The sequence below is a fragment of the Neomonachus schauinslandi genome, chromosome 5, assembly GCF_002201575.2.
Source record: "Neomonachus schauinslandi chromosome 5, ASM220157v2, whole genome shotgun sequence".
Classification (NCBI taxonomy): domain Eukaryota; kingdom Metazoa; phylum Chordata; class Mammalia; order Carnivora; family Phocidae; genus Neomonachus; species Neomonachus schauinslandi.
Genome location: NC_058407.1, coordinates 114,568,076 through 114,595,118, shown reverse-complemented (window position 1 = coordinate 114,595,118; position 27,043 = coordinate 114,568,076). Strand labels below are relative to the sequence as shown.

The window sequence follows — 27,043 nt, the reverse complement described above, 5'->3', positions numbered from 1 at the left end:
ACAACCATGAGGCTGAAATAATTAGAATATTTTTGCATCACTACTGATTTTGAATTTTTAAAAAAATTAGTTATGTATAGGAATCATCTCACAAATAAAATACTAACCTAAACATCTTATCCTTCAGCGTGGCAGAGAAGGGCCGCTGTACCAGCAGTCTCTGAGTGACTGCATGGAACAGAGTACCACCTCCCACCCTCATTCACATAGGACAGTAACGTAAATGAGAAATTTATGTTTACCAGACAAATAAGATTTGGTGGTGGTTTGTGTTTAGAGGTAGTATGTGCAACTAGTATTCCTGACTTAGAAAATGCAAAGAGAAATGATGTGCACTTTTTCTAGGCTTGAACTCTGGAGAGAACAGAGCCTACCACTCCATAAGTCTGGGTCCTTGAGCAACTGTGCAAACGAGTTCCTGCTCATGTCTTTGCAGCATAGTACTGTTATGTGAGCAAGATATGAGTTTCTATTATGTTATTATTATACATTCTGGGTTTATTGTTACAACTATTCGCCTATCCTAAATAGCAAGCAACCATTCTGGATAATCACTAGCTTTAGTTTTATATCTGCTCTAAGGTAATAAATACAGAAATGATGTTCATAAAAAGATGTGAAAAAAAGTTTAACCTGAGTTTTCAAAAATATTTGTATATAACCATTTTTATTTAATTAAAGTAAGATTTTCTACAATGCTCTCAAATTCTGTTTCTGAAAAAGCTAAAAAAATGCCATTTTTTCCATCATCCATAAGATAAAAATCAGTGTAAGCAGCAGACATTGTTATTGCTCTGATATTTTGTATTTTATGTTCTACTGAATTTCTCTAATTTAAAACTTCATACAAGAATTCTTTCCTTTTAGACTCTCCTTATATACTTATTTTGAGTTGAAGACAGCTCTACTCGCATAAACTTATTGCTTAATAATTAATCATACAAAAGGAAACTTTAGAATTCACCAAATAGATACATAGGAACAAAAAAAGAAAAAGGAACATCCCATTTTAGTGAAACACCTATAGTGAATTATGGAATAAAGCACTTTGAGTAGCAAAGTTTTTAAAAGTTGATATGCCCAGAAGAAGGCTGTTCTCTTTGATTATGCTCAGTGATGCATTTTCTAAGTTGTCTTCTTGATTTTATGTTACCTCTTCATTTCCTTCCTCTCTGGCATAGCTAGCATTACAGACACTGACGGTATTTGCAGTTGGGAAGAGCTGCAAATGACAGAGGTTATCAGAGATTGCATGCTGTTGAATGTGTGGGAATCTTAAGCAATGTTTAGAAAGCACTGGAGTAGGAAGAAAGCATATGCCACTGTGTCCAATTCAAAATACTTCACAGTTTTTAATGTTGTGCTCTTTGTTTCATGCAGTATAGAAAAAATCTGAAGTTCCGAGTGCTGACTTTATTCTTCAGCACCCGGAAATTAATATTTCTGTGAAACAAGTACGTAAAAATAATGGATCACCCTACAAACTGGAACACGCCACATCAAACTTCTGCTTATACGTGGAAATCCTAATGCTGGTAAAAACAAAAGTTTCTCTCACATGGGTAGAATAATTTGATTACCCTTTAATCACTGCCCCAGCATTTTGGTAAAAACTATTTTTATTCTCTTAATAGTGTTTTCCTCGTTGAAAAGCAAAGTTTCATTTTTTCCCCTATGTTAAAATGACTATATTTTTAAAAAATCCATTATTACTTATTGGCAATATAAATAATTTTGTGCTTTTCGATGATGCTGATGTCATGTTCCAGTTGCTTCATCTCTTCTTCCAGCTTCTGCTTGCGGATCTTCTTTGGGATGGAGTCACTGAACACCAAGAGGGACTGAAACTCCTTATGCACCTCTTCCCAGTTCTTCTTCAGCCCCTGTAAATGGGAATGAGAACTCTAAATACTAAGGTAATTGCAAAAGTAACATAAATGGTTAAAAAATATATATAGTGTACTGGTGAAGAGAAATGTAAATAGGTAAAGGAAACTGATGAAAATAACTTTACAAAACGATATGTATTTATTGAGTACTTGGCTACAGTAACAGGAAATATTGTGCAGAGGCCAAATCCTGTCCTAGATTGTGTGCTCAGTTCCCAGAGGGAGTATTTATTTGCTCTGTTATGTTACTGTTACTTGTTTTTGCCATTAAATATGCATATGCAGAGTTACGAGTAGTATGAAACTAAGCTCATAGCAAATGCTTTGGTAAAAACAAGTGAGAATCGATGCCCCCCCCCGCCCCCCCCCCGCAAGCAAGACATATTTTTGAATAGGAAATTATTTCTTATAAAAAATTTAGTTTTTTTCTTTAGGATTTTAGTTTTGAACCATTATCCCCATTCATCAAAAGACCTAATTTGGACTTGCATGGCACATTTGCTTATATTTGACTAAATGGAATCGTACAAAATGCCAAAATTCAATGTAACAAGAGATGATCCTTTAAGTATTTTTCAATATATTAGAAAGAACCCTTCATATAGTCAAGGGGTCTATATGTCCCATTAATGTATACCAGAAATGACTGAGATGTCATTAAATGTAAATGCATGCTAATTCAGTAATGTAGTTAATGTTTTATATTCTCAGAAGCTGACAAATTCAAAATTAGGGATCTCTAAGGAGTAATAAAGGTTATTTTCATCTGCCTAATCCCCATTTCTTATCACAGTGCACTAGAGGGTCTCATTGACAAAATGGGCTGAAACCTCTAATCGAATTTGAGCTATGAATTTTTGCAAAATTAACACTTTCTGTTATTCACTATGGGTACACAAATCACTTTATTTACACAAAAACAAAAAGTCAAACTGAAAGTAGAATTTAAAATATTGCCTTGAAAATATGGTCCTTGAAATCCATGGCTATATATTTAGGTGTAAGAGAAGATTAGAAGTTTATTACATAATAACATCTTCATAATAAGCCTTCATAGTACAAATTTCATTTTGTAGAAGCTTTTGGGGGATAATAACATTTCAGTGGTTTATTTCCATGCTTAGGTAAAAATGATGATAGGGATAGAGCACATTGTACAGACCAGGTTGACTGGGGAAAAGGGCAATAGATTTTGAGCCCTTATTGAGTGAGACTAGATGAAAGATTTAAGGAAAGGAAAAGAAAGAGGGAAAATATCCAGGTTACATTTTAAAAAGAGGGGGATGGGTTAGCACAGTTCTTCATGGTGTATGAGGTGTATTCCAAAAAGATGTCCTCAGAAGAATTCTTTTTTCATAGCCTTTCATTATGAAATGAGAACTATGTTTCCACAGTGCTCCACAGGGGTGCCTACTGCACAGAGGAAATCTATGCATTTATACACTTTCAAATATCAAAGGTTTTTCATAGCTACTTGAGTGATATTTCCACATTACTTGTGGTCACAGCAGCTACACTTTTTCTCTGTAGCCTTTATCTTTTAAAGGATAGTTTGCTTTATCTTCCAGTGTGTACAAAAACCTTTGGATCCAAGTCAACAGGCAGGGATGGGAACTAAATGTAACTAATATATTCTATTGACATAGCCTCTCTGCTGTTTTTAAGACTTATTTTTGTTATTTTATCTAAAAAATCTTTTATTCATTGCAGGAATAGTGATTTTCTTTTTTTCTTGATTGACCCCTCTCTCTTCTATTTTATTATTTTTATTATTGTTAGTTTGGGAAAAGCTTCAGATAGGGAGAAGCAGTCATAAAATAAATAGGAAGTGCCTTCGGTGCCGTGCTCCTCCTTCTCGTTGTGTCTCCGCCCTCCCCCCCCGCTTTAGGCTTCCAGCCTCTGAGCTCGGCACTGGTGCGAGGAGAGAGAGGTTGGGGCATTTCTTCTTCCTCTCCCTTGACGTTACCTGGACCCTAGTTCTGGCTCACGTGTGTGTAAGGGCAACACTGTGCAGTGAGCCCTCTTCCAGGCTCCAGATCTTACCAGGCTCTGGTAACGCTGTTCCTTGCCTCTGCCCTTCCAGCCTAGGGTGGTGATGGATTCCCGCTGTCCTTAGTCCTGGGGTGCTACAGAGTTTTTTGTTGGCTCCTGTAGCCCTGCTTTCCTTCTGTAAATAGTTCTTCATAAATGCGCTTCAGAATCCTGGTTGGTGGTGCCTTGTATTTCCTGCTGGATCTCTGACTGACAGAGCTTCCTTTTGTTACTTCCTATGCACGTGTGAACCATGTCGCAGGGGAAGCCCTGGCCTACGACTTGGCCGATGTGGGTTTTAGTCCCTGTTTAGCTCCTTGATAATTTTGTGACAAGGGTAAGGGCAAATGTAAACCAAACTCTAAGTGTACTGACAGTAAAGAGTGCATTTGTCTTGCTCACAATAGTATCCCCCTGGGCTGGGTACAGTGCCTGTTCAAGTGAATGAATAGATAAATGAACAAAATTTAACATATTTGCATTTTATATCCTCATATGTCAAAGGAGAAGTGTGGAATGATTAGACTGGATAATCCTCTAAGTGTAATGAGACTGTTATTTTATGAAGAATGAGCAGGATGTGGCCTATTCAGGCACATACAACTATGTTGTCACAGTGCCGCGTGCAACTCTTTATCATGGAGGGAAACATGACTCAGGACTTCTCAGGAGCAGAGCTGGTGGCTCTGTTACCATGGCAGCTATATTACCTGGCTAATAAGGCATGTAAGGAAGGGTCTGCTATTGTCCTGTCAAATCCGCAGTGACCATATTAGGCAACTGAGGGCTGCTTATCCACTAAGCTAAAAAGACACAGGACAGAAGAGCTTTTTCCTTCTGAGGGAAGTTCTTCCTCTCTTTTCCTGTTTTTTTGTTTGTTTGTTTTTTAAGTATAATATAACATTATATCAGTTTCAGGTGTACAACATAATGATTCATTGTGAAATAATCAGCATGAGTCTAGTTACCATGTCACTGTACAAAGATACAAAATATTTTTTTCTTGTGATGAAGACTTTTAAGATTCACTCTTTTAGCCACTTTCAAATATGTGATACAATATTACTGACTATAGTCACCATGGTGCACATTATATCCTCAGACTTTTTTTATAAATGGAAGTTTGTATCTCTTGATTACCTTCACCCACTTCACCCACCTTCAACCTCATTCCCCTCTGGCAACCACCACTCTGTTCTCTGTGTTTATGAGTTTTGTTTTGTTTGTTTTGTTTTTTAGATTCCACGTATAAGTGAAATCATATAGTATGTCTTTTTCTGTGTGACTTATTTCACTTAGCATAACATACACACACACAGATATGCCACATCTTCCTCACCCATTCGTACATCAATGGGCACTTAGGTTGCTTCCATATCTTGGCTATTGAAAATAATGCTGCAGTGAACGTGGGGGGACATATATAGATTCAAATTAATATCTTCATTCTCTTTGGATAAATACCCAGAAGTGGAATCACTGGATCATATGGTAGTTCTATTTTTAATTTTTGAGGAACCTCCATACTGTTTTCCATAGTGGCTGCAAGGGTTCCCTTTTCTTTACACCATCACCAACACTTGTTTTTTATTATCTTTTTGATAATAGCCATTCTGACAGGTGTGAGGTGGTATTTCATTGTGGTTTTAATTTGAGCATCTTTTCATGTGCCAGTTGGCCATCTCTATCTCTTCTTTGGGAAAATATCTATTCAGATCCTCTGCCCATTTTTTAATTGGATTGTTTGGGGGTGTTTTGTTGTGGTAGTGGTGTTGAATTGTATGAGTTCTTTATATATTTTATATTTTGGATATATATATTATATATTTTGGATATTAACCTCTTATCAGATATATGATTTGCAGATATCTTCCCCCCTTCAGGAGGTTGCCTTTTCATTTTGTTGATGGTTTCCTTCCCTTTGCAGAAGCTTTCTAGTTTGATGTAGTCCCAGCTGTCCATTTTTGCTTTTGTCATCCTTGCCTTTAAGAGTCAGATCCCAAAAAAAACATTGCCAAGACTGATATCAAGGAGTTTGCCACCTATGTTTTCTTCTAGGAGTTTTATGGCTTCATTCTACATTCAAGTTTTTAATCGATCTTGAGTTAATTTTGCATATGGTGTAAGATAATGGTCCAGTTTCATTCTTTTGCATGTGGTTGTCCAGTTTTCCCAACACCCTTTTTGAAAAGACTCTTCTTTTCTTATTGTATATTCTTGCCTCTTTTGTCATAAATTAATTGATCATATATGCATGGGTTTATTTTGGGGCTCTCTATTCTGTTCCTTTGATCTATGTGTTTTTATGCCATTACCCACACTATTTTTTTAATTACTGTATCTTAGTAATATAGTTTGAAATCAGGGAGGGTGATGCCTTCAACTTCGTTCTTCTTTCTCAAGATTGATTTGGCTATTTGGGATTTTTTGTGGTGCTACACAAGTTTTAGGATTGTTTGTTACATTTCTGTGAAAAATGCCATTGAAATTTTGATAGGGATTGCATTGAATCTGTAGATTGCTTTGAGTAATACGGACATTTTAACAATATTAATTCTTTCAATCCATGAACATGAGATATCTTTCAATTTAGTTTGCCTTCTTCAATTTCTTTCATCAATGTCTTCTAAGTTTTCAGTGCACAGATCTTTCACCTCCTTGGTTAAATTTATTCCTAGGTATTTTATTCTTTTTGTTGCAATTATAAATGGAATTATTTTCTTAATTTCTGTTTCTGATAGTTTGTTGTTAGTGTTTAAAAACACAACAGATTTTTGTGTATTGATTTTGTGACATGAAACTTTACTAAATTCGTTTACTAGTTCTAAGAGATGTTTGGTGGAGTCTTTATATATAAAATCATGTCATCCACAAATAGTGAGTTTTACTTCTTTCCCAATTTGAATGGCTTTTATTTCTTTTCCCTGCCTAATTGCTCTGTCTAGCACTTCCAATACTATGTTGAATGAAAGTGGTGAGAGTGAGCATCCTTGTCTTGTTCCTGATCTTAAAGGAAAAGTTCTCAGTTTTTCACTGTTCAGCATGATGTTAGCTGTGGGCTTGCCATAGACAGCCTTTATTATGTTGATTTAATCATCAAACTGATTTTGAATTTTGTCGAATGCTTTTGCTGCATCTACTGAGATAATCATATGGTTTTTACCCTTCATTTTATTACTATGGTATATCAATGTTGATTGATTTATGGATATTGAACCGTTTTTTCATCCCTGGAATAAATCCCACTTGATCATGGTAAATGATACATTTAATGTATTGTTGAAATTGATCTGCTAATATTTTGTTGAGGATCTTTGTATGTATGTTCAACAGGGATATTTATGGCCTATGATTTGTGAGTGTATATGGTGTCCTTGACTGGTTTTTGTATCAGGGTAATGCTGGCCTTGTAAAATGAGTTTGGAAGCATTCCTTCATGTTCAATTTTTTGGAACGGTTTGAGAAGGATAGATGTTAAATCTTTGAATATTTGGTAGAATTCATCAGTGAAGCCATCTGGCCCTGAACTTTTATTTGTTGGGAATTTTCTGATTACTGATTACATCTACTTACTAGTACTTGGTCTATGCCGATTTTCTACTTCTTCATGATTCAGTCTTGGAAGATTGTATGTTTCTAGGAATTTATCCATGTCTTCTAGATTGTCCAAAATGTTGGCATAGAACTGTTCTAGTATTCTTTTATGATCATTTGTATTCCTATGTTCAGTTGTAACTTTTTCTCTTTCATTTCTGATTTTATTTAAACCCTCTCTTTTTCTTAGTGAGTCTAGCTAAAGGTTAATTTAGTTTATCTTTTTAGAGAACCAGCTCTTACTTTCATTGATCTTTTCTAGTCTTTTTAGTTTCCATTTCATTTATTTGCTCTCTGATCTTTATTATTTCCTTCCTTCTAGAACTTTAGGCTTCTTTTGTTCTTCTTTTTCTAGTTCCCTTAGGTATAAAGTTAGATGGTTTATTTGAAATTTTTATTGTTACAAAATCCCCTCTTAAACTGTCATCCCATAGATTTTGGTTGTATTTCTATTTTCATTTGAAAGTTGTTTTTTTTTAAGATTTTATTTATATATTTATTTATTTAGGGAGAGAATGTGCAAGCAGGGGAGGGGCAAGGGAGAGGGAAAGAGAGAATCTCAAGCAGACTGCACTGAGCGGGGAGCCTGACATAGGGCTTGACCCCACGACCCTGAGATCATGACCCGAGCCAAAATCAAGAGTCAGACACTTAACTGACTGAGCCACCCAGGCACCACCAAAGTATTTTTTGAATTCTCCTTTGATTTCTTCATTGAGCCATTAGTTGTTCGTTAGCATATTGTTTAATCTCCATATGTTTGTGATTTTTCCAGTTTTCTTCTTGTAACTGATTTCTAGTTTTATACCATTATGGTTGGAAAAGATGCTTGATATGATTTCAATTTTTTAAATTTATTGAGACTTGTTTTGTGGCTTAACATACAATCTATCCTGGAGAATGTTCCATATACACTTGTGAAGAATGTGTATTCTGGGTTTGGATGGAATGTTCTGTATCTATCTGTTAAGTCCATCTGGTCTAATGTGTTGTTTAAGGCTGAGGTTTCCTTATGGATTTTCTGTCTGGATGATCTATCCATTGGTGTTTTTAGATATAAAAACCTGGCTTTCACAAAAGCTTGTACTTTCTATACATGGTAGAATCCAACTAGAGAGAGATGGGGTGGGAGAAGGAGAAAGAGAAAGCAAGAAAGAGAAAGAGAAAGAGAGAATGGACCACAAACCAGTACTCTGAAAATGACATCCAAAGTCCCACCTCCACGTCTGCCAGCCTTCTTGCCTACCTTCTTCCTTTCTTCTTTCCAGCACACCAATATTAAACCTCTGTGTTTATACTGGGCACTGAGTTAGGCACAAAGGAGACTGCTGTCAACAAAGAGACACAGTCTTTGCCCTTAGGTCACTTCTGCTGTCCAGAAGACCCTCTTACTGTGCAGTTTAAGGCCCAGCTACATCCTTCAGTGGATACTCTGTCTTAGAACCTGATAAAACTTATGATCTCTACATACACACAACACACATATATTTACATATGTACATATATACATATCACCTCTCCTCCATTATATTACATTATCTATAGTAGAATTTTATCTTATGCCCTTTTTAATATCTTTGAGGCTTAGCATGATACTTAATGCAAAACAGTAATTTAGTAAATGTTTACTAATGATTATGACATTAATAAAATGTCAAGAATTTATAACAGCATACAAATCCATTTTCAACAGAAGTTAATGTGGAAAAAAATTTTTTTCCTGTTTTTAAAAGGTTGCTAGAAATGACTTTGTAGAAATCTTTCAAAATAACAAGAATAAAGTACTATTTTTATCTATAACAATATCATGACTATAGAAGAGTACAATTAGGTGCTTAATAAATACCCTCTAAAGATATTTTAAATGCTTCAGATAAAAGTCTTGCATTAAACACATAAGGTCATATATCTTTATGCCTAGTTTATTCAAAATATGGAAAATACATAAAAAACCTAACACATGGTTAGTTTAAAATTTGGACATTTGGCTTATAGAAAAGAAAAAAAAAGTTGGTCTAGGAGCAGTTTCAATTATTCTAGAGCTCCATCTAGTGAAAAATATCTATTTTATGGATATTATTTTTGAAAAATTCAGGGACATGACAATGAAAATAAAACACCTTTTGGCTTTACTTATGCATGTTCACTGAAGGAGAAGGTGGGCCTCCTTACAACACTAACTACCCCAGGAAAAAACAGAATCTCACAAAATTGGAAACAAAATATGATTCAATAATTCCTAATTATAACTTTTGCTCTCCCCAAAGAGTCAGTGTGCTGCTCATAATCCTCACTATAACCCAAAGAGTGTGTTCTGATTTCAAAGTCAAGGTGCAGGCTTTAATATTCATTGATGATGGACCTTTCTTTCAGAGATGTTCGAAAGTACTACATATGAATATAAATTACAGAATGCTTACCTGCAGAACCGCCTCCCTTTCTTCATCAGGGAGCCTTTTCATAGCTGCTTTCCTAAGGTTTTCCTGGATATAATTATCATATTCTTCTTGGGCTTTCTTTACTTCCTCATTTCGCTTACATATATATTCTGGTGTGACACCATAATCCTTAAAAGGATTTTTCAGAAAAAAAAATCAATATCCTGAATGCAATCTTACATATGTATACACATCAACTAATGACTGAGAGACAAAGAAATGTTACAGATTTTTTTTGAGCACAGCCTTTGCTCCAAACATGGTAAATTGACAAAATTCAAGGTTTTTTTTTTTTTCTTTTCCCATTGGGAACTAGTTGATTCTCATCTTTTAAAACCACCTGAATTGTTATTGTGGCTACTTGTTTTTTCTCTTCTTAATGTTTCCAGCACCTGTTCCTGGCTGATGACTCAGTCCTTGTTTTACCTCTAAGAGTTGGTTTTTCTTTATTTCTTTTAGGTGCTTCAGCTTTTACCTTTAAATATCTTGAATATCTTGAGGTCCCTTTTGCAAGTTCTTGTTATATAAAAGAAGATAAATGCTTCTAAAGTATTGTAAAAACAAATACACAATGCACATCTGCTTTAAGTAAAAACTGACTTGGGACCCTAAGGTTGTTTTTGGAATGCCAAATCCATTTTGAAGGCTCCTGGGCTGCTTACAAGGATAGACAGCGAAGCAATCCGCTGTGATTTTTTTCCGACTAGTAACTATGCTTGATACCACTGTGTACAGAACAGAACTACTCCTTGTTTATTTTTCAAAAAATTATTTGAGAATTTACTTGATGCCAGGTATACTAGTGAATAAGAAAGGCAAGTTTCTGTCCTTATGGAATGTGCATTCTATAGCGAGAGCAACTCACCAAAAATAGAGTATAAAGTAATATATGTATCAGTGCTCCAAACTGAAACAAAGAATAGTAAGGGGGAAGAAAGAAATAGGATCTATTTTAGATAAATAAGGAGGTCAGTGAAAAACTCTCTGAGGAAGCAGCTTTTAATAGGTATGATAGTCATTACAATTATTCATAAACATTCTGGTTCTTCTCCTTGTAGGCAATTGATGGGACAACACTTTCCTGATCCCCTTGAAGTAAGATGTGATCATGTGACCTGACTTGCCCAAAGAGAGTGGAAGTAACCTCTGTCCCTTTTGGGTAGAAGCCACAAGAATTAATGGATGACTTGCCATGTTCTTTTTCTGTTTAGTATAATGATGGGAAATATTTGGGATTGCCTGTGTCTTGGAATGAGGACAAGAAGCAGAACTTCCAACACTTAATGGACATGGAGCAATAAGCAAACAATAAAATTTAGTTGCTTTTAGCTACTGAAATCAGGTGTTATTTGTTACCAAAGCATCACTTAACCTATCCCGGCTGAAAAAAGGGACAGTTTGAAATCCTAGCTATAAATGTGTTCCAGCAAGTTGCAAAACACTCTACAAATAAATTCTAAGAGCACAGAATTCTGGTAAGTTAGTGCAGTGGTAAACAGTCCAATTGACTTCAGGAAATACTGAGGGCAAAACCTCATTACAGCTAAGTAGTTACTGATGCTCATAATGATGATTCTGAGTCATTGCAAAGAGATTAAATTTATATTTGGCATATTCTGTTTAATAAAGGGAATAACGTAATACATTTTAGGAAAAAGAACTATCTTGCACATGGGTAAAAGCTTCAGTGATCTGAAATATTCCCACATGCTGGATCACTGAGAGCTAATGCATACTCTTAATGTTAATAATTAATACTACCCACTCTCTATTGAACTTTTATTGGGTGCCAGATATCATGTCAAGTCCTTGATAGATTTTATATCATTTAATCCTCACTACAAACCTGTGATAAATCTAATAATGTGTGAAAGATCACAGAGTTAAGTGGTGGAGTCAGAATTTGAAACGATGTCTCACGCCCATTGCCGTGGACCTCAGGCAATCATCAGTGCTTCAGTTTGTTTTCACAGATGGTTTCCCATGGCACAAATGGGCATACCATATTTTATGTGAAACTAAAACATGAGGTTCACTCACTTTTATAAAAATGGCATTGCCCTTTAAAGACTTGATCTCTCACTTACCATTAATAGGTTTTATCTTTTTTTAAACTTTATAATTTCCTTCACATGGGCCTTATACATTTTTAAAGATTTTATTTATTTATTTGAGAGAGAGAAAGAGAATGAGCAGGGGAAGGACAGAGGAAGAAGCAGATTCCTGGCTGATCAGGGAGCGGTATGTGAGCTCAATCCCAGAACCCTGAGATTATGACCAGAGCCGCAGGCAGTTGCCCAACTGACTGAGCCACTCAGGTGCTCTAGGTTTTAAAAACTTAACTCTGATCAGTGGAGAGTAAGTTGAGAAAGTCCTTCACGAACCCTGAATGCCTGGCCAGCAACACCAAGAGTGTAAGAGGTGCAGAGTGTTTGCATGCTTGGTAAACGAGCACAGGAAGACTAACTGAATATTTTTCTGTCTCCATGATGAATACTCTCAATTTTCTGTTCAGGGCAGAAAATGTACTGAAGTGGACAGCTTAGGCAGAAGGCAGCCAGAAGAAGGGGCACAGTGTGGGCAAAGGAGAAGGGTTTCTACATCATAGTGGACAAATAATGGATTGGAAGTTGTTTTAAAGTGAAATTTCTGTTTTTCATCCCCTATGGGACAAGGGCTATGAGCAGCCTTCAGGACACAGGAGGAAGTATTCAGAGAAGCCTGAAATAACTTTATTGCCATGTGCTGCCAACCCCTAGATACTTGCTAAGGTCTCCCAAAAGTGTCTTAGCTTATTGAGTGACAAGAGTTTCCACAGAGAGTAAGTGGTGTACTCTGACAATAGCCTGGAGGTTCCCGTTTTGATTTTGAACAGGCACTGGATTCATCATGGTAGATCACTGGACTACCTTGATGCAAACCCCTCATACATCACTATTGCAATTTCTGTTTTTCCTCTTCCTTCCTTTCTTCCTTCTGTCCTTCCTTTCTTTTTTGCCACAGTTTATTATTATGGATTATTATTCTTTAGGATTTTGCATTCATATTTTACTATATGTGTTCCTAGCAGTTTTATACTCTGTAAGTATACAAAGCAAAATAGGTTTTATATAGGTATTTTTGTAAGCTTTTTAAATTTTAAAGATCTTCTATATTTAAACAAACTGAAGCTCCTATAATTTTCAACAATGAAATTGTATGCCTATGTGATAAGCACCTTTTCAGATAGAGATGAAGGTCCCAAAAGGACTAGCTTATTGTACAGTACTTTCAAGGTCTGCTTTATTCCAAACACATTCAAGTTGAAATTGTAATGTGAATTATTTATACTACATTGATAGGATGGATGGCTCTAAAATTATTTTCCTCTTCATTTTTCCTCATTCTCTTACCAAGATACTGCAACCTAATGACTAAATCTTAGGACTTTCTGAAAGGTTATTTCTTAGTAATGACTCTTAGTCATGCCTATGCTGTTCATGAAATGTCCACCACACTAAAAATTAACATCTTTTGGAGAATGTTTGCTATAATTGTTAAATATATTAATAATTGAAATTAGGGGAAACAATTAGAGCTTTCCTCTACTGGACTACATGGTGTTATTCATTCCAAATTCTCCATAACTTCATCACATTAGATTTGGACCAAACACAGATTGCAGAGGAATAATTTGCCCTGTGAGAGCACTATTAATAATAATATGGATAATCACTGTGAACACCATACTTAAATTATTTGCATTTTAGGTCTCATTAATACATCACAAGGCTACCTTTTTATTGATGTATTTTGGAACTAGTCCTGAGGTTTCAAGATCATGCTTGTCTCCAGTTCTTTTGTCAACATAAATTGGCTTAGGCTTTCTAGCCACTCCCATAATGACATTGGCTGCATTTGTATTTATAAAATTTTTTTCACTCTGTAGTCCCATGACTGGATGATCAGTCCTCAGTGGCACAGGAGGCTTTTTGGGCTCATTCCGATCAAATCTTTTTTCTGTTAAACATAACATTTTCTTGTTAATATTAAATTATAAACATTGCTATTCAGTACTACTTATAATATCTAGATATTTTACCAGTAGTATATTAGAGTTTTATTAATAATATATTCAAATATTTAGGGGTAAATCAGTAATCATAAATGCCAAAAATTAAGCACAAAATAATCAATTAATATGTTGAAGAAGAGTATACAAGTCTAAGGGAAGAAGATAAGCACCCCAGTCATATGTTAGCTAACTAGTATATTTATACTAGCTATTGTGAAAGTATTATCTTATAAAGATATCAACAATAAATGTTTAGCTTTTTCACTGACAAAAATTCAAAGAAACTTTACTCTTTTCTGAGTACTAGCAATATTACTGGTAATTGTTTCTTCAGAGGAAAGTTACTGTAAAGTCACCAATAAGTCAAACTTGGTGAAAGTCCAAGAATTATGGAATTTTGTCACTAGAACTCTTATTATAAGGTATGAAGATCATGTAATAGCTTTGTCCCCAACATGCAGCTTAATGAATACAAATTACCAACACAGTTGAAGTTTCCAGTTCACTCCTCCCTGATTGCATCTCACTTCCTAAAATTACTACTATCCAGAATTGATCTTATTTATTTCTCTCTACCACATTCTCTTCATTAGCAGCAGATGAGACTGGCCATTTTTACACAGCCTCTTCAAGCTGACCATCCGTACTCATCTATTTTGATAGAGCCACATCAAAATGGCTTGTCAGAATGCTAAAATGTAAAATAATTACAATTTATTTCCAAAAACTGAAGGCAACAGCCATCTTAACAAAACCTTACCCAAATCTTAACTCCACACAATCCTAGGTACTTTGCCTTTATTCATTTCTGCACTGTTTGAACTTTTTATGAGTTTATGTAACTTTTTTTTTAAGATTTTATTTTATTTATTTGACAGAGAGAGAGACAGCGAGAGAGGGAATACAAGCAGGGGGAGTGAGAGAGGGAGAAGCACGCTTCCCGCCGAGCAGGGAGCCCAATATGGGGCTCGATCCCAGGACCCTGGGATCAGGACCTGAGCCAAAGGCAGATGCTTAACCGACTGAGCCACCCAGGTGCCCCTATCTATCTTTTATTAGCAGGAAAAATGATAATTATTATTAAATGTCTGAGGACTGGATTAACCTCTTGTTATGGGCTGAATTGTGTCCCTCCCAATATCCATATGTTGAAGCCCTAACACCAGTACCAAACACATTTCTGTTTAAGCTACTCAGTCAGTCTGTGATACTTTGTTATGGCAGCCCTAGCAAGTCAACACTACTGATATTAATTCTACACACCCAGAAATATTATAAAGGAGTTTTTGAATATTTACTTATTCATTAATTCATGCAATATGTTTTTGTTGAGAAATACTATGTCCCCAGTTAATGCTCTAGGAACTGCAGATACAGCAATGAACAAGAGACAAAGTCCCTGTTCTCATGGAGTTTACATTATAGGGGGAAAAGAAAAAATAAAATTTAATATGTAGAATATAATGTATATATTTGCTTGAACTATATGTGAAATTGTTTACTGTTTCTGATCCACCAAAATAGTATCTTCCGATTTAACGTATTAATGAGATGTTGTGAGCATTGTTAGAAATTGAATTTGGAGTTCCTATAAAGCCTGGAGCAGAGAATAAGGGCTTGTTGTTACAACCCAAATAGCTTCCTTCTACCAGATACACTCAACCAAATGAGGTTTGCAAAATCTGTTTGCCTGAAAAACTAGAGTTATCTATCCTCTAGCTGTTCACATTGAAAATATTAAGAAGCCCAATTTAATTATGAATTGAAAGTGCATGCAAATGTAATATAAGGAAATCTGTAGCTTTAAAAATGTATATAAGAGGTAAAGCTGAATTCTTAGAAAATGAGGAAACAGTTTAGAAAGACTGATAATTCATTCTTAGGTGAGTAAGTAGAGTAAATTACAACCCTTGGTTGGTTTTGGTTATTCACTGGATGGTGCCTAGAGCCAGCCCTGTCTTTACTTTATGTTACATCTATTTAAACATCATCTTTTCTCTCATCCCAGGTGTAGGGGTTGGCAATGGGGCGAGGCTTGGAAAATGGGATGAGGATTTCTTTTCACAAGGTATTTGATAGTTGTGATAATAAATCTGAAAACCAAATGGTTTTCTCAAGGTTATATCAAAATGGCAATGTCAACACAGCCTTGTTGTCACGCAGATGTTTTACCAATTGAATTTAGAGAAATATTCATGTATCTGTTAAGTATTGTTCAGTGTGCTAGCAAATTTCTGTCTTCAAAACTATTGTGTTCAAAATGACAGAATATTCAAAAAGAGACTCGAAGCAGCCTTGGTCTATATTACCTTTAACTCGTTGGATTGAACTCTTGCAACAACCGACCTTCTTGATTATTCATAAGGCCAATATAATTTTGTGTTTGTTTTGTCCTGTTATATAAGGGAAGAGATAGACTTCCCTTTTTCCTTATTTGATATTTAGGATTTATATAGTTTGGTAGTTGTTATGTAATGTATTTAACTCTAGAGAGGATACGTGAAAACCGAAGTAATATCACTGAAATAAACTAATTCCATTTTAAGATTTTCCAGTGTTCTCAAGTGGTTGTGGGTCACAAAATACCAAAACTCCCCTTGAGAAAGATACAAGAGAGACTTTTGAAAGACATGAATTTGTGCAAGAATATTGTATTTTTAGATGTGCTTTTTCCATCTTTCCTGATAATATCCTCATCCTTTGTCATGGCATTATGGGTTATGAGAGAGGATTGTGGGATATAAAATATTGCCATAAGGAGAAGTAGTTTCACTTTTGTCAAAAGGAACACCCTAGCTGGGCTTGAGATGTTGTATTATTTCCTTGATGGCAGGCAACATAAAAAGACTAACTTTGCAAAAGAGAGAGACTAATTTCCCTCTCCTCTCTATTGTCCTAAAACATCAGGAAAGACACACCCAGGACGGGAAGAAGCTGCTTCCATGCATACATACCTGTCCATTTTCCAGATAGCCTTCTTCCTAATCTTCCTAATATCTATATATTCTATGACCATGATTAATTACATCATTTGCAAGGCCTAGTACAAGATGACAACGTGGAGCTCCTTGACCAAAAATTAAGAGTTTCAAGAGGGCAAAAGCAGAGCATTAAACCAAGCTTCTAAGCACACAGCCCTGTGTGACTGCACACATGCCCAAGAGGCTGGCTTTGTCTCCCACTCATTTGTGAAGGCTCCTCCATTACACCTGACTCATTTACTGTCCTAATGGTCTTAGAGATCTGGGAGAGATAAAGCCCATGCCTGATAGTTGCTTCAACTGGTATAAGAGTTGTGAATCTCATCTCTTGCAGAAAAGACCAGACACAGTTTAGATGCCAGGCAATCTTCTCACTGGGGTTTCAAACTCAAGAAAATTGTTATTTGTTACTGAAATCATCTGGTTAGGGACTAAGATGGTGAGGCATGTGGGGCGGGAGGTAGGGCTTTATTGGATAGACCAAGATGTACTTCAGAAGCCTGCACCATCACAGGGAAAGTCTATTTTGGGGACAACTTAGTATTCTCCACCTTCTTTTTCCACTACATTCTCTACTTCTACTTCCTCCTAGAATTTCAGATTCTGTTAAATATGAGATAAACTTATCACCTGTGAACATTTAATATTCATTGGCAGTAAGATAATTCTAGTTAAATGATCTGTTAGCACTTTTAACATTAGAAAGAGTGATAAAACCTACTGGGTGGTAGAGTTTTTTCCTTTGAATGTTTCTTCAGGAAATCCTTTGGAGAAGGTACTTCAACTTTTGGTGGTCCCATAGTCTTCATTGCAGCTTTATGTTTTTGCAGGGTATCTTTTACAGATGTCTTAAAAATAGATACGTACCTAAAATTAAAAAAAAAATTGTAGCATTTGTATTTCCAGTAAAAGTGATTTTAAGTTTAAGAAAAGATACACTTTTTAAATATATATAAGTCTATATTCATTCAGAGACAGACATAAAGTGTAGTTAGACAATGAATATCTGATGTAATTTAAAAAATATATTTGTGTTTAAATTTTCTATATTGCTATTTGTTTTCTACGTACCCCTTTGTTCATTCTTCCTCTTTTTATTTTGCCTTATTTTTTATTTTTGTTTGACTTTATTTTATGGATGTTCTAAAGTTTACAATATACATGTTTAACTTACCAAAGCCTACCTTCAAGTAACATTGTACCATGTCACATACAGTATAAGAACCGTACAAAAGGGGGGGGGGGGAGCAAGATGGCGGAGGAGTAGGAGACCTGGATTTCGTCTCCTCTCAGGAATTCAGCTGGATAGGGATCAAACCATTCTGAACACCTACAAACTCAACAGGAGATCGAAGAAAAGAAGAGCAACAACTCTCTCATCAGAAAAGCGACCACTTTCTGGAAGGTAGGACGTGCGGAGAAGTGAATCCGAGGCGATATTCGGGAGGATAGACGGCGGGGGAGGGGCCTCCGGCGGCCGCTTCTGGCAAGTGATAGAGCCGCGGAGCACAAAATCGGAACTTTTAAAAGTCTGCTGCACTGAGGGACGTTACTCTGGTGGCTAAGCGGGGGGTGGAACCCTCCGGGACAGTGTGGTCTCAGGACTCTCGGGGTCACAGAAAGACCGGGGATGCCTGAGTGTGGCAGAGCTCCCAGGTATCGGAGCAGGGAAGCCGGCTGCAGAGACGGAGCCGAGGAGTGGGCTCTCAGCTCGGGGTTGCCGTAAACCGTGATCCGCGGCACAGTCGGGCCACTGCTCCTCCAGCAGGGACCCAACAAGCGGCAGATCCGGGGAGACTCACCTTCCTCCCCCGGGAGGAGCCGCGCGGGAGTGCACCGCAGGGATCTGCTGGGTTTGGAGACTCCACCCGGGGTCGGGTGCCAGAGATAGAAACGCCCGGTCACAGGCCGGGTGAGCACGGAGTGCGGCCAGAGACCGGGGAGACGGGAGTGACTGACTGCTTTTCTCTGGGGGCTCACTGAGAAGCGGGGCCCCGAATTCTCGGCTCCTCCGGGGCGGAAATTGGGAGGCCGCCATTTTCACTCTCCGCCTCCAAAGCTGTACGGAAAGCTTGCAGGGAACAAAAGCCCCAGAGAGCAAACCGGAGCAGATTACTTAGCCCGGACTGGGCAAGGGCGGGGCAATTCCGCCTCCGGCAAAGACATTTGGAAACCACGGCAACAGGCCCCTCCCCAGAAGATCAGCGAGAACAGCCAGCCAAGACCAAGTTTACCGATCAATGAGAACTGCAGAACTCCAGCGCTAGGGGATTACTGCACATAGAATTCATGGCTTTTTTACCATGATTCTTTAGTCTTTAAAAGTTAATTTTTTTAACTCTTTTTTCTTTTTTTTTCTTTTTGAATTTTTCTTTTTCCCTTTTTCAACCAACATCTTATCAATCCCTTTTTTTTAAAAAAAAAATATTTTTATTTTTCATTTTTGGAGTCATATTCTATGCCTTCATAGTAGTTATCCGTATTTTTGGCTTATATATATAAGTTGTTCTCTCTTTAAAATTTTGAAATAGTTTCTCCTAACAGATTAAAATATACCTTAAATCTCTAGTATATGGTGTTTTCTATTCCCCTGCCGATCACATCCTCTCCCTTTTTTTTTCTTTTTTCTTTTTTTAAATCCTCTTCTTTCTTTTTCCAAACAACTTCTTATCAATTCCTTTTATAAAATTTTTTATAATTTCCATCTTTACAGTCATATTCCATCCCTTCATCATATCAACCCTTATTTTTGTACATATATAAGTTTTTCTTTCTTTAAAATTTTGGGAGGCACTTTCTTCTAAAAGACCAAAATACACTCCAAATCTAGTGTGTGGCACTGATCTGTATACCAGCCTGATCATATTTGATCACATTCTGTTTTTTTTTTTTGTTGTTGTTGTTTTGTTTGTTTTTGTTTTTATCTTTATCTTTTTTTTCTTTTTCTTTTTTCTCTCTTTCCCTTTCTTTTCCCACTGCTTCAGGTCTTTTTTGATTTGTTTAGAGTATATTTTCTGGGGACATTGTTACTCTACTAGCATTTTGTTCTCTCATTAATCTATTCTCCTCTGCACAAAATGACAAGATGGAAAAAATCACCTCAACTAAAAGAACAAGAGGTAGTACCGACTGCCAGGGACCTACTCAATACGGACATTAGTATGATGTCAGATCTAGAGTTCAGAATCATCACTTTAAAGATACTAGCTGGGCTTGAAAAAAATATGGAAGTTATTAGAGAAACCCTTTCTGGAGAAGTAAAAGAACTAAAATCCAACCAAGTAGAAATCAAAAAGGCTATTAATGAGGTGCAATCAAAAATGGGGGTGCTAACTGCTAGAATAAATGAGGCAGAAGAGAGAATCAGTAATATAGAAGATGAAATGATGGAAAATAAAGAAGCTGAGAAAAAGAGAGATAAACAACTACTGGATCACGAGGGCAGAATTCGAGAGATAAGCGATACCATAAGACGAAACAACATTAGAATAATTGGGACCCCAGAAGAAGAAGAAAGAGAGAGAGGGGCAGAAGGTATAATGGAGCAAATTATAGCAGAGAACTTCCCTAATTTCGGGAAGGAAACAGGCATGAAAACCCAGGAAGCACAGAGAACCCCTCTCAAAATCAATAAAAATAGGTCAACACCCCGACATCTAATAGTAAAACTTACGAGTCTCATAGACAAAGAGAAAATCCTGAAAGCAGCTCGGGAGAAGAGATATGTAACCTACAAGGGTAGAAACATTAGATTGGCAACAGACCTATCCACAGAGACCTGGCAGGCCAGAAAGGACTGGCAGGATATATTCAGAGCACTAAATGAGAAAAATATGCAGCCAAGAATACTATATCCAGCTAGACTGTCATTGAAAATTGAAGGAGAGATAAAAAGCTTCCAGGACAAACAAAAACTAAAGGAATTTGCAAACACAAAACCAGCCCTACAGGAAATCTTGAAAGGGGTCCTCTAAGCAAAGAGAGAGCCTAAAAGTAACATAGACCAGAAAGGAACACAGACAATATACGGTAACAGTCACCTTACAGGCAATACAATGGCACTAAATTCCTATCTTTCAATAGTTACCCTGAATGTAAATGGGCTAAATGCCCCAATCAAAAGACACAGGCTATCAGACTGGATTAAAAAACAAGACCCATCGATATGCTGTCTGCAAGAGACTCATTTTAGACCCAAAGACACCCCCAGATTGAAAGTGAGGGGGTGGAAAACCATTTACCATGCTAATGGACACCAAAAGAAAGCTGGAGTGGCAATCCTTATATCAGACAAATTAGATTTTAAACCAAAGACTATAATAAGAGATGAGGAAGGACACTACATCATACTTAAAGGGTCTATCCAACAAGAAGATCTAACAATTGTAAATATCTATGCCCCTAACATGGGAGCAGCCAATTATATAAGCCAATTAATAACAAAAGCAAAGAAACACATCGACAACAATACAATAATAGTGGGGGACTTTAACACCCCCCTCACTGAAATGGACAGATCATCTAAGCAAAAGATCAACAAGGAAATAAAGACTTTAAATGACACACTGGACCAAATGGACTTCACAGACATATTCAGAACATTCCACCCCAAAGCAACGGAATACACATTCTTCTCTAGTGCCCATGGAACATTCTCCAGAATAGATCACATCCTAGGGCATAAATCAGGTCTCAACCGGTACCAAAAGACTGGGATGATTCCCTGCCTATTTTCAGACCACAATGCTTTGAACCTAGAACTCAATCACAAGAGGAAAGTCAGAAAGAACTCAAATACATGGAGGCTAAAGAACATCCTACTGAAGAATGAATGGGTCAACCAGGAAATTAAAGAAGAATTAAAAAAATACATGGAAACCAATGAAAATGAAAACACAACTGCTCAAAATCTTTGGGATGCAGCAAAGGCAGTCCTGAGAGGAAAGTATATAGCAATACAAGCCTTTCTCAAGAAACAAGAAAGGTCTCAAGTACACAACCTAACCCTCCACCTAAAGGAGCTGGAGAAAGAACAGCAAATCAAGCCTAAACCCAGCAGGAGAAGAGAAATAATAAAGATCAGAGCAGAAATCAATGAAATAGAAACTAAAAGAACAGTAGAACAGATCAAAGAAACTAGGAGCTGGTTCTTTGAAAGAATTAACAAGATTGATAAACCCCTGGCCAGACTTATCAAAAAGAAAAGAGAAATGACCCAAATCAACAAAATCATGAATGAAAGAGGAGAGATCACAACCAACACCAAAGAAATACAAACAATTATAAGAACATATTATGAGCAACTCTATGCCAGCAAATTAAATAACCTGGAAGAAATGGATGCATTCCTAGAGATGTACCAACTACCAAAACTGAACCAGGAAGAAATAGAAAACCTGAACAGACCTATAACCACTAAGGAAATTGAAGCAGTCATCAAAAATCTCCCAAAAAACAAAAGCCCAGGGCCAGATGGCTTCCCAGGGGAATTCTACCAAACATTTCAAGAAGAATTAATACCTATTCTTCTGAAACTGTTCCAAAAAATAGAAATGGAAGGAAAACTTCCAAACTCATTTTATGAGGCCAGCATTACCTTGATCCCAAAACCAGACAAAGACCCCATCAAAAAGGAGAATTACAGACCAATATCCCTGATGAACATGGATGCAAAAATTCTCACCAAAATACTAGCCAATAGGATCCAACGGTACATTAAAAGGATTATTCACCATGACCAAGTGGGATTTATCCCTGGGCTGCAAGGTTGGTTCAACATCCGCAAATCAATCAATGTGATACAATACATTAACAAAAGAAAGAACAAGAATCATATGATCCTCTCAATAGATGCAGAAAAAGCATTTGACAAAGTACAGCATCCTTTCTTGATCAAAACTCTTCAGAGTATAGGCATAGAGGGTACATACCTCAATATCATAAAAGCCATCTATGAAAAACCTACAGCGAATATCATTCTCAATGGGGTAAAACTGAGAGCTTTCCCCCTAAGGTCAGGAACGCGGCAGGGATGTCCACTATCACCACTGCTATTCAACATAGTATTGGAAGTCCTAGCCACAGCAATCAGACAACAAAAAGAAATCAAAGGCATCCAAATTGGCAAGGAAGAAGTCAAACTTTCACTCTTTGCAGATGATATGATACTTTATGTGGAAAACCCAAAAGACTCCACCCCAAAACTGCTAGAACTCATACAGGAATTCAGTGAAGTGGCAGGATATAAAATCAATGCACAGAAGTCAGTGGCATTCCTATACACCAACAACAAGACAGAAGAAAGAGAAATTAAGGAGTCGATCCCATTTACAATTGCACCCAAAACCATAAGATACCTAGGAATAAATCTAACCAAAGAGACAAAGGATCTGTACTCAGAAAACTAGAAAATACTCATGAAAGAAATTGAGGAAGACACAAAGAAATGGAAAAACGTTCCGTGCTCATGGATTGGAAGAACAAATATTGTGAAGATGTCAATGCTACCTAGAGCAATCTACACATTCAATGCAATCCCCATCAAAATACCATCCACTTTTTTCAAAGAAATGGAACAAATCATCCTAAAATTTGTATGGAACCAGAAAAGACCCCGCATAGCCAGAGGAATGTTGAAAAAGAAAAGCAAAGCCGGCGGCATCACAATTCCGGACTTCCAGCTCTATTACAAAGCTGTCCTCATCAAGACAGCATGGTACTGGCACAAAAACAGACACATAGATCAATGGAACAGAATAGAGAGCCCAGAAATGGACCCTCAACTCTATGGTCAACTCATCTTTGACAAAGCAGGAAAGAATGTCCAATGGAACAAAGACAGTCTCTTCAACAAATGGTGTTGGGAAAATTGGATAGCCACATGCAGAAGAATGAAACTGGACCATTTCCTTACACCACACACAAAAATAGACTCCAAATGGTTGAAAGACCTCAATGTGAGACAGGAGTCCATCAAAATCCTAAAGGAGAACACAGGCAGCAACCTCTTTGACCTCAGCTGAAGCAACTTCTTCCTAGAAACATCGCCAAAGGCAAGGGAGGCAAGGGCAAAAATGAACTATTGGGACTTCATCAAGATAAAAAGCTTTTGCAAAGCAAAGGAAACAGTCAACAAAACCAAAAGACAACCGACAGAATGGGAGAAGATATTTGCAAATGACATATCAGATAAAGGGCTAGTATCCAAAATCTATAAAGAACTTATCAAACTCAACACCCAAAGAACAAAGAATCCAATCAAGAAATGGGCAGAAGACATGAACAGACATTTTTCCAAAGAAGACATCCAAATGGCCAACAGACACATGAAAAAGTGCTCAATATTGCTCGGCATCAGGGAAATCCAAATCAAAACCTCAATGAGATACCACCTCACACCAGTCAGAATGGCTAAAATTAACAAGTCAGGAAACGACAGATGTTGGCGGGGATGCGGAGAAAGGGGAACCCTCCTACACTGTTGGTGGGAATGCAAGCTGGTGCAGCCACTCTGGAAAACTGTATGGAGGTTCCTCAAAAAGTTGAAAATAGAGCTACCCTATGATCCAGCAATTGCACTACTGGGTATTTACCCCAAAGACACAAAAGTAGGGATCCGAAGGGGTACGTGCACCCCGATGTTTATAGCAGCAATGTCCACCATAGCCAAACTGTGGAAAGAGCCAAGATGTCCATCAACAGATGACTGGATAAAGAAGCAGTGGTATATATATACAATGGAATATTATGCAGCCATCAAAAGGAATGAGATCTTGCCATTTGCAACAACATGGATGGAAGTGGAGGGTATTATGTTGAGTGAAATAAGTCAAACAGAGAAAGACATGTATCATATGATCTCACTGATATGAGGAATTCTTAATCTCAGGAAACAAACTGAGGGTTGCTGGAGTGGGGGGTGGGGTGGGAAGGATGGGGTGACTGGGTGATAGACACTGGGGAGGGTATGTGCTCTGGTAAGCGCTGTGAATTGTGCAAGACTGTTGAATCTCAGATCTGTACCTCTGAAACAAATAATGCAATATATGTTAAGAAAAAAAATAAAGAAGAAGAAGAAGGTAGCGGGAGGGGAAGAATGAAGCGGGGGAAATCGGAGGGGTAGACGACCCATGAGAGATGATGGACTCTGAAAAACAAACAGGGTTCTAGAGGGGAGGGGGGTGGGAGGATGGGTTAGCCTGGTGGTGGGTATTGAGGAGGGCACATTCTGCATGGAGCACTGGGTGTTATGCACAAACAATGAATCATGGAACACTTCATCTAAAACTAATGATGGAATGTATGGGGATTAACATAAGAATAATAAAAAAAAAACCTTCTCAGGGTTGTTGCAGACAGTGGAAGTTGTTGTAGATAGTCTCACTCTAACAGAGAGAGTTCTTTGGCACTGCATTTGGATGCCTTCTATTCCCTTTACCATGAGTTCCTTTTTCCTACTTACACCTTCAGAGTCAACCAAGGAGTTTTTGCTGTCACTTGCAACATTTCCCAAGAACATTCTCCAAGGGCAATGTTATACACATAATAGCGGCTCAGTTATTGCTTGCCAAATGAATAAAGATTGTTCCTATGAAATTTCTTGAAAAAATTACTTAGATGCAGTAAAGGAGCATCTTTTTAATTTACCGGTGAACAAAACACCTATCTCATAAAATGTCTTAACATTCAAATTCACTACTCTATAGAAAATACAATCTACCAGTGGTTACAGAAAGGAGGAGCTTTATCTAGTACAACGTACAGGAATTTTTGACCAAAAATTCATTCAGCAATAGTTAATTTGAATCCTCCTCATAAACCCTGCAACTCCCTCACATTTTACTTTACATTCCTCTTTCCATTCTCAACTAGATTTTGAGAAGCTAATAGAAAATAATACGGGTACTACTCTTGTTAACACCAGATACTCAGGCTTAAAATGGAAGGATGTGCCCACTTGTTTATGTCGTGCACCCCAAGTAATTACTAAAAAAATAACTGGCCATTAGATCTGAAAGGAAAAGTAAAGATTATCTGAATCATTTAATTTGAAAATTTATTCATGATTCCCAAACCAATTCTTTTCAGAGCCTGCTGTTTAGGCTAGTGCTCTTTCAATGTGCTTTTGACTTGCATCAGCAAAAGAGTAAAAAAAAAAAAAAAAAAAAACCCAGCAAATATTCGAGTACTAGGAGGAATGAGATTTTCTGCACGAGTTACCTTCTTTTCTCCTCATAGATTTACATAAGTTCTAAACCACTACACAGGAGATTAACTGAGATATTTACTTTGGGGTAACGTTTTGAAATGTGGGGAATTTAAGGGGTCCTAACACCTGTGTAAGAATTTTAACTCAATTACATATTTTTGGGCCTCCATCCATCTACTCTTCCTTCTATCCAATTATCAGATCCAGAAAAGACCTTAGAACTTAATCTATTTTGTTTTACCAATAAAAGACTGAGCTTCAGAACAAACAAGAATTTATTTTTGACAATAATCTCAGAAATAAATAACTACCATCCCTTTAGAGAGGGAGTGGTAGTGTAGTCAGAAGTAAAACAATGAACCCCTGAAACCAAATAACAAGTATCCTAACACAGGATAATATAAATGATTTTCTCTTTTCAACAGCAACAAAAAATTTCAGGCTATTTTGTATACCCCATCATGTATGAACAATTTATCTAATTACAAAACAATTACATACTGTATTAACAGGCGGCTAACATAATAAAATGGTCCTTTCTCATCACGGATGGCCCTCTCTGTGAATTGTGAGATGCGAAATACCTAGATTTTGCAGCCACTTCCTTAAGAAGCTGACATCCAAGAGTACTTCACTGAGACAAAAATGTATGTTACTTCTTTTTCAACGTCATATGATGGTCAATCCTGAAATAGCATAATTATTCCTTATTCTTGTTTCAAGTGATAATCTTTGCTTACCCACATACCTAGGAGGCTGGGGAGGCTCCTTCGAGTCAATGGGTATGAGGTTATAAATGCTCTCAGAAAAGCAAGTTGTATCCATGGCCACCAGAATGACTCCTTAAA

The 27,043-nt window shown here is 37.0% G+C and overlaps 1 protein-coding gene across 1 annotated transcript; it reads right to left on the bottom strand.

The window, feature by feature from the left end:
• Positions 1-1,335: 1,335 nt before the first annotated feature.
• ENKUR (enkurin, TRPC channel interacting protein) lies at positions 1,336-27,020 on the bottom strand. Its single transcript, XM_021687157.1, has 5 exons — positions 26,944-27,020; positions 17,709-17,854; positions 13,728-13,951; positions 9,935-10,081; positions 1,336-1,883 (listed from the first exon to the last, which is right to left on the bottom strand). The coding sequence occupies exons 1-5, from the start codon at positions 27,018-27,020 to the stop codon at positions 1,710-1,712; spliced, it is 768 nt and encodes a 255-aa protein (XP_021542832.1). The 3' UTR covers positions 1,336-1,709.
• Positions 27,021-27,043: the final 23 nt, after the last annotated feature.

Bases quoted from the DNA above. Each gene is read 5' to 3' on its own strand.
- ENKUR (XM_021687157.1), bottom strand. From the start codon at position 27,020: ATGGATACAACTTGCTTTTCTGAGAGCATTTATAACCTCATACCCATT. The intron at 13,952-17,708 runs GTAGGTTTTATC...TATGTTTAACAG, and splicing joins GGAAAAAACTCTACCACCCA to AAAAAAGATTTGATCGGAAT. The intron at 10,082-13,727 runs GTAGCCTTGTGA...AATCCTTTTAAG, and splicing joins CAAAATACATCAATAAAAAG to GATTATGGTGTCACACCAGA.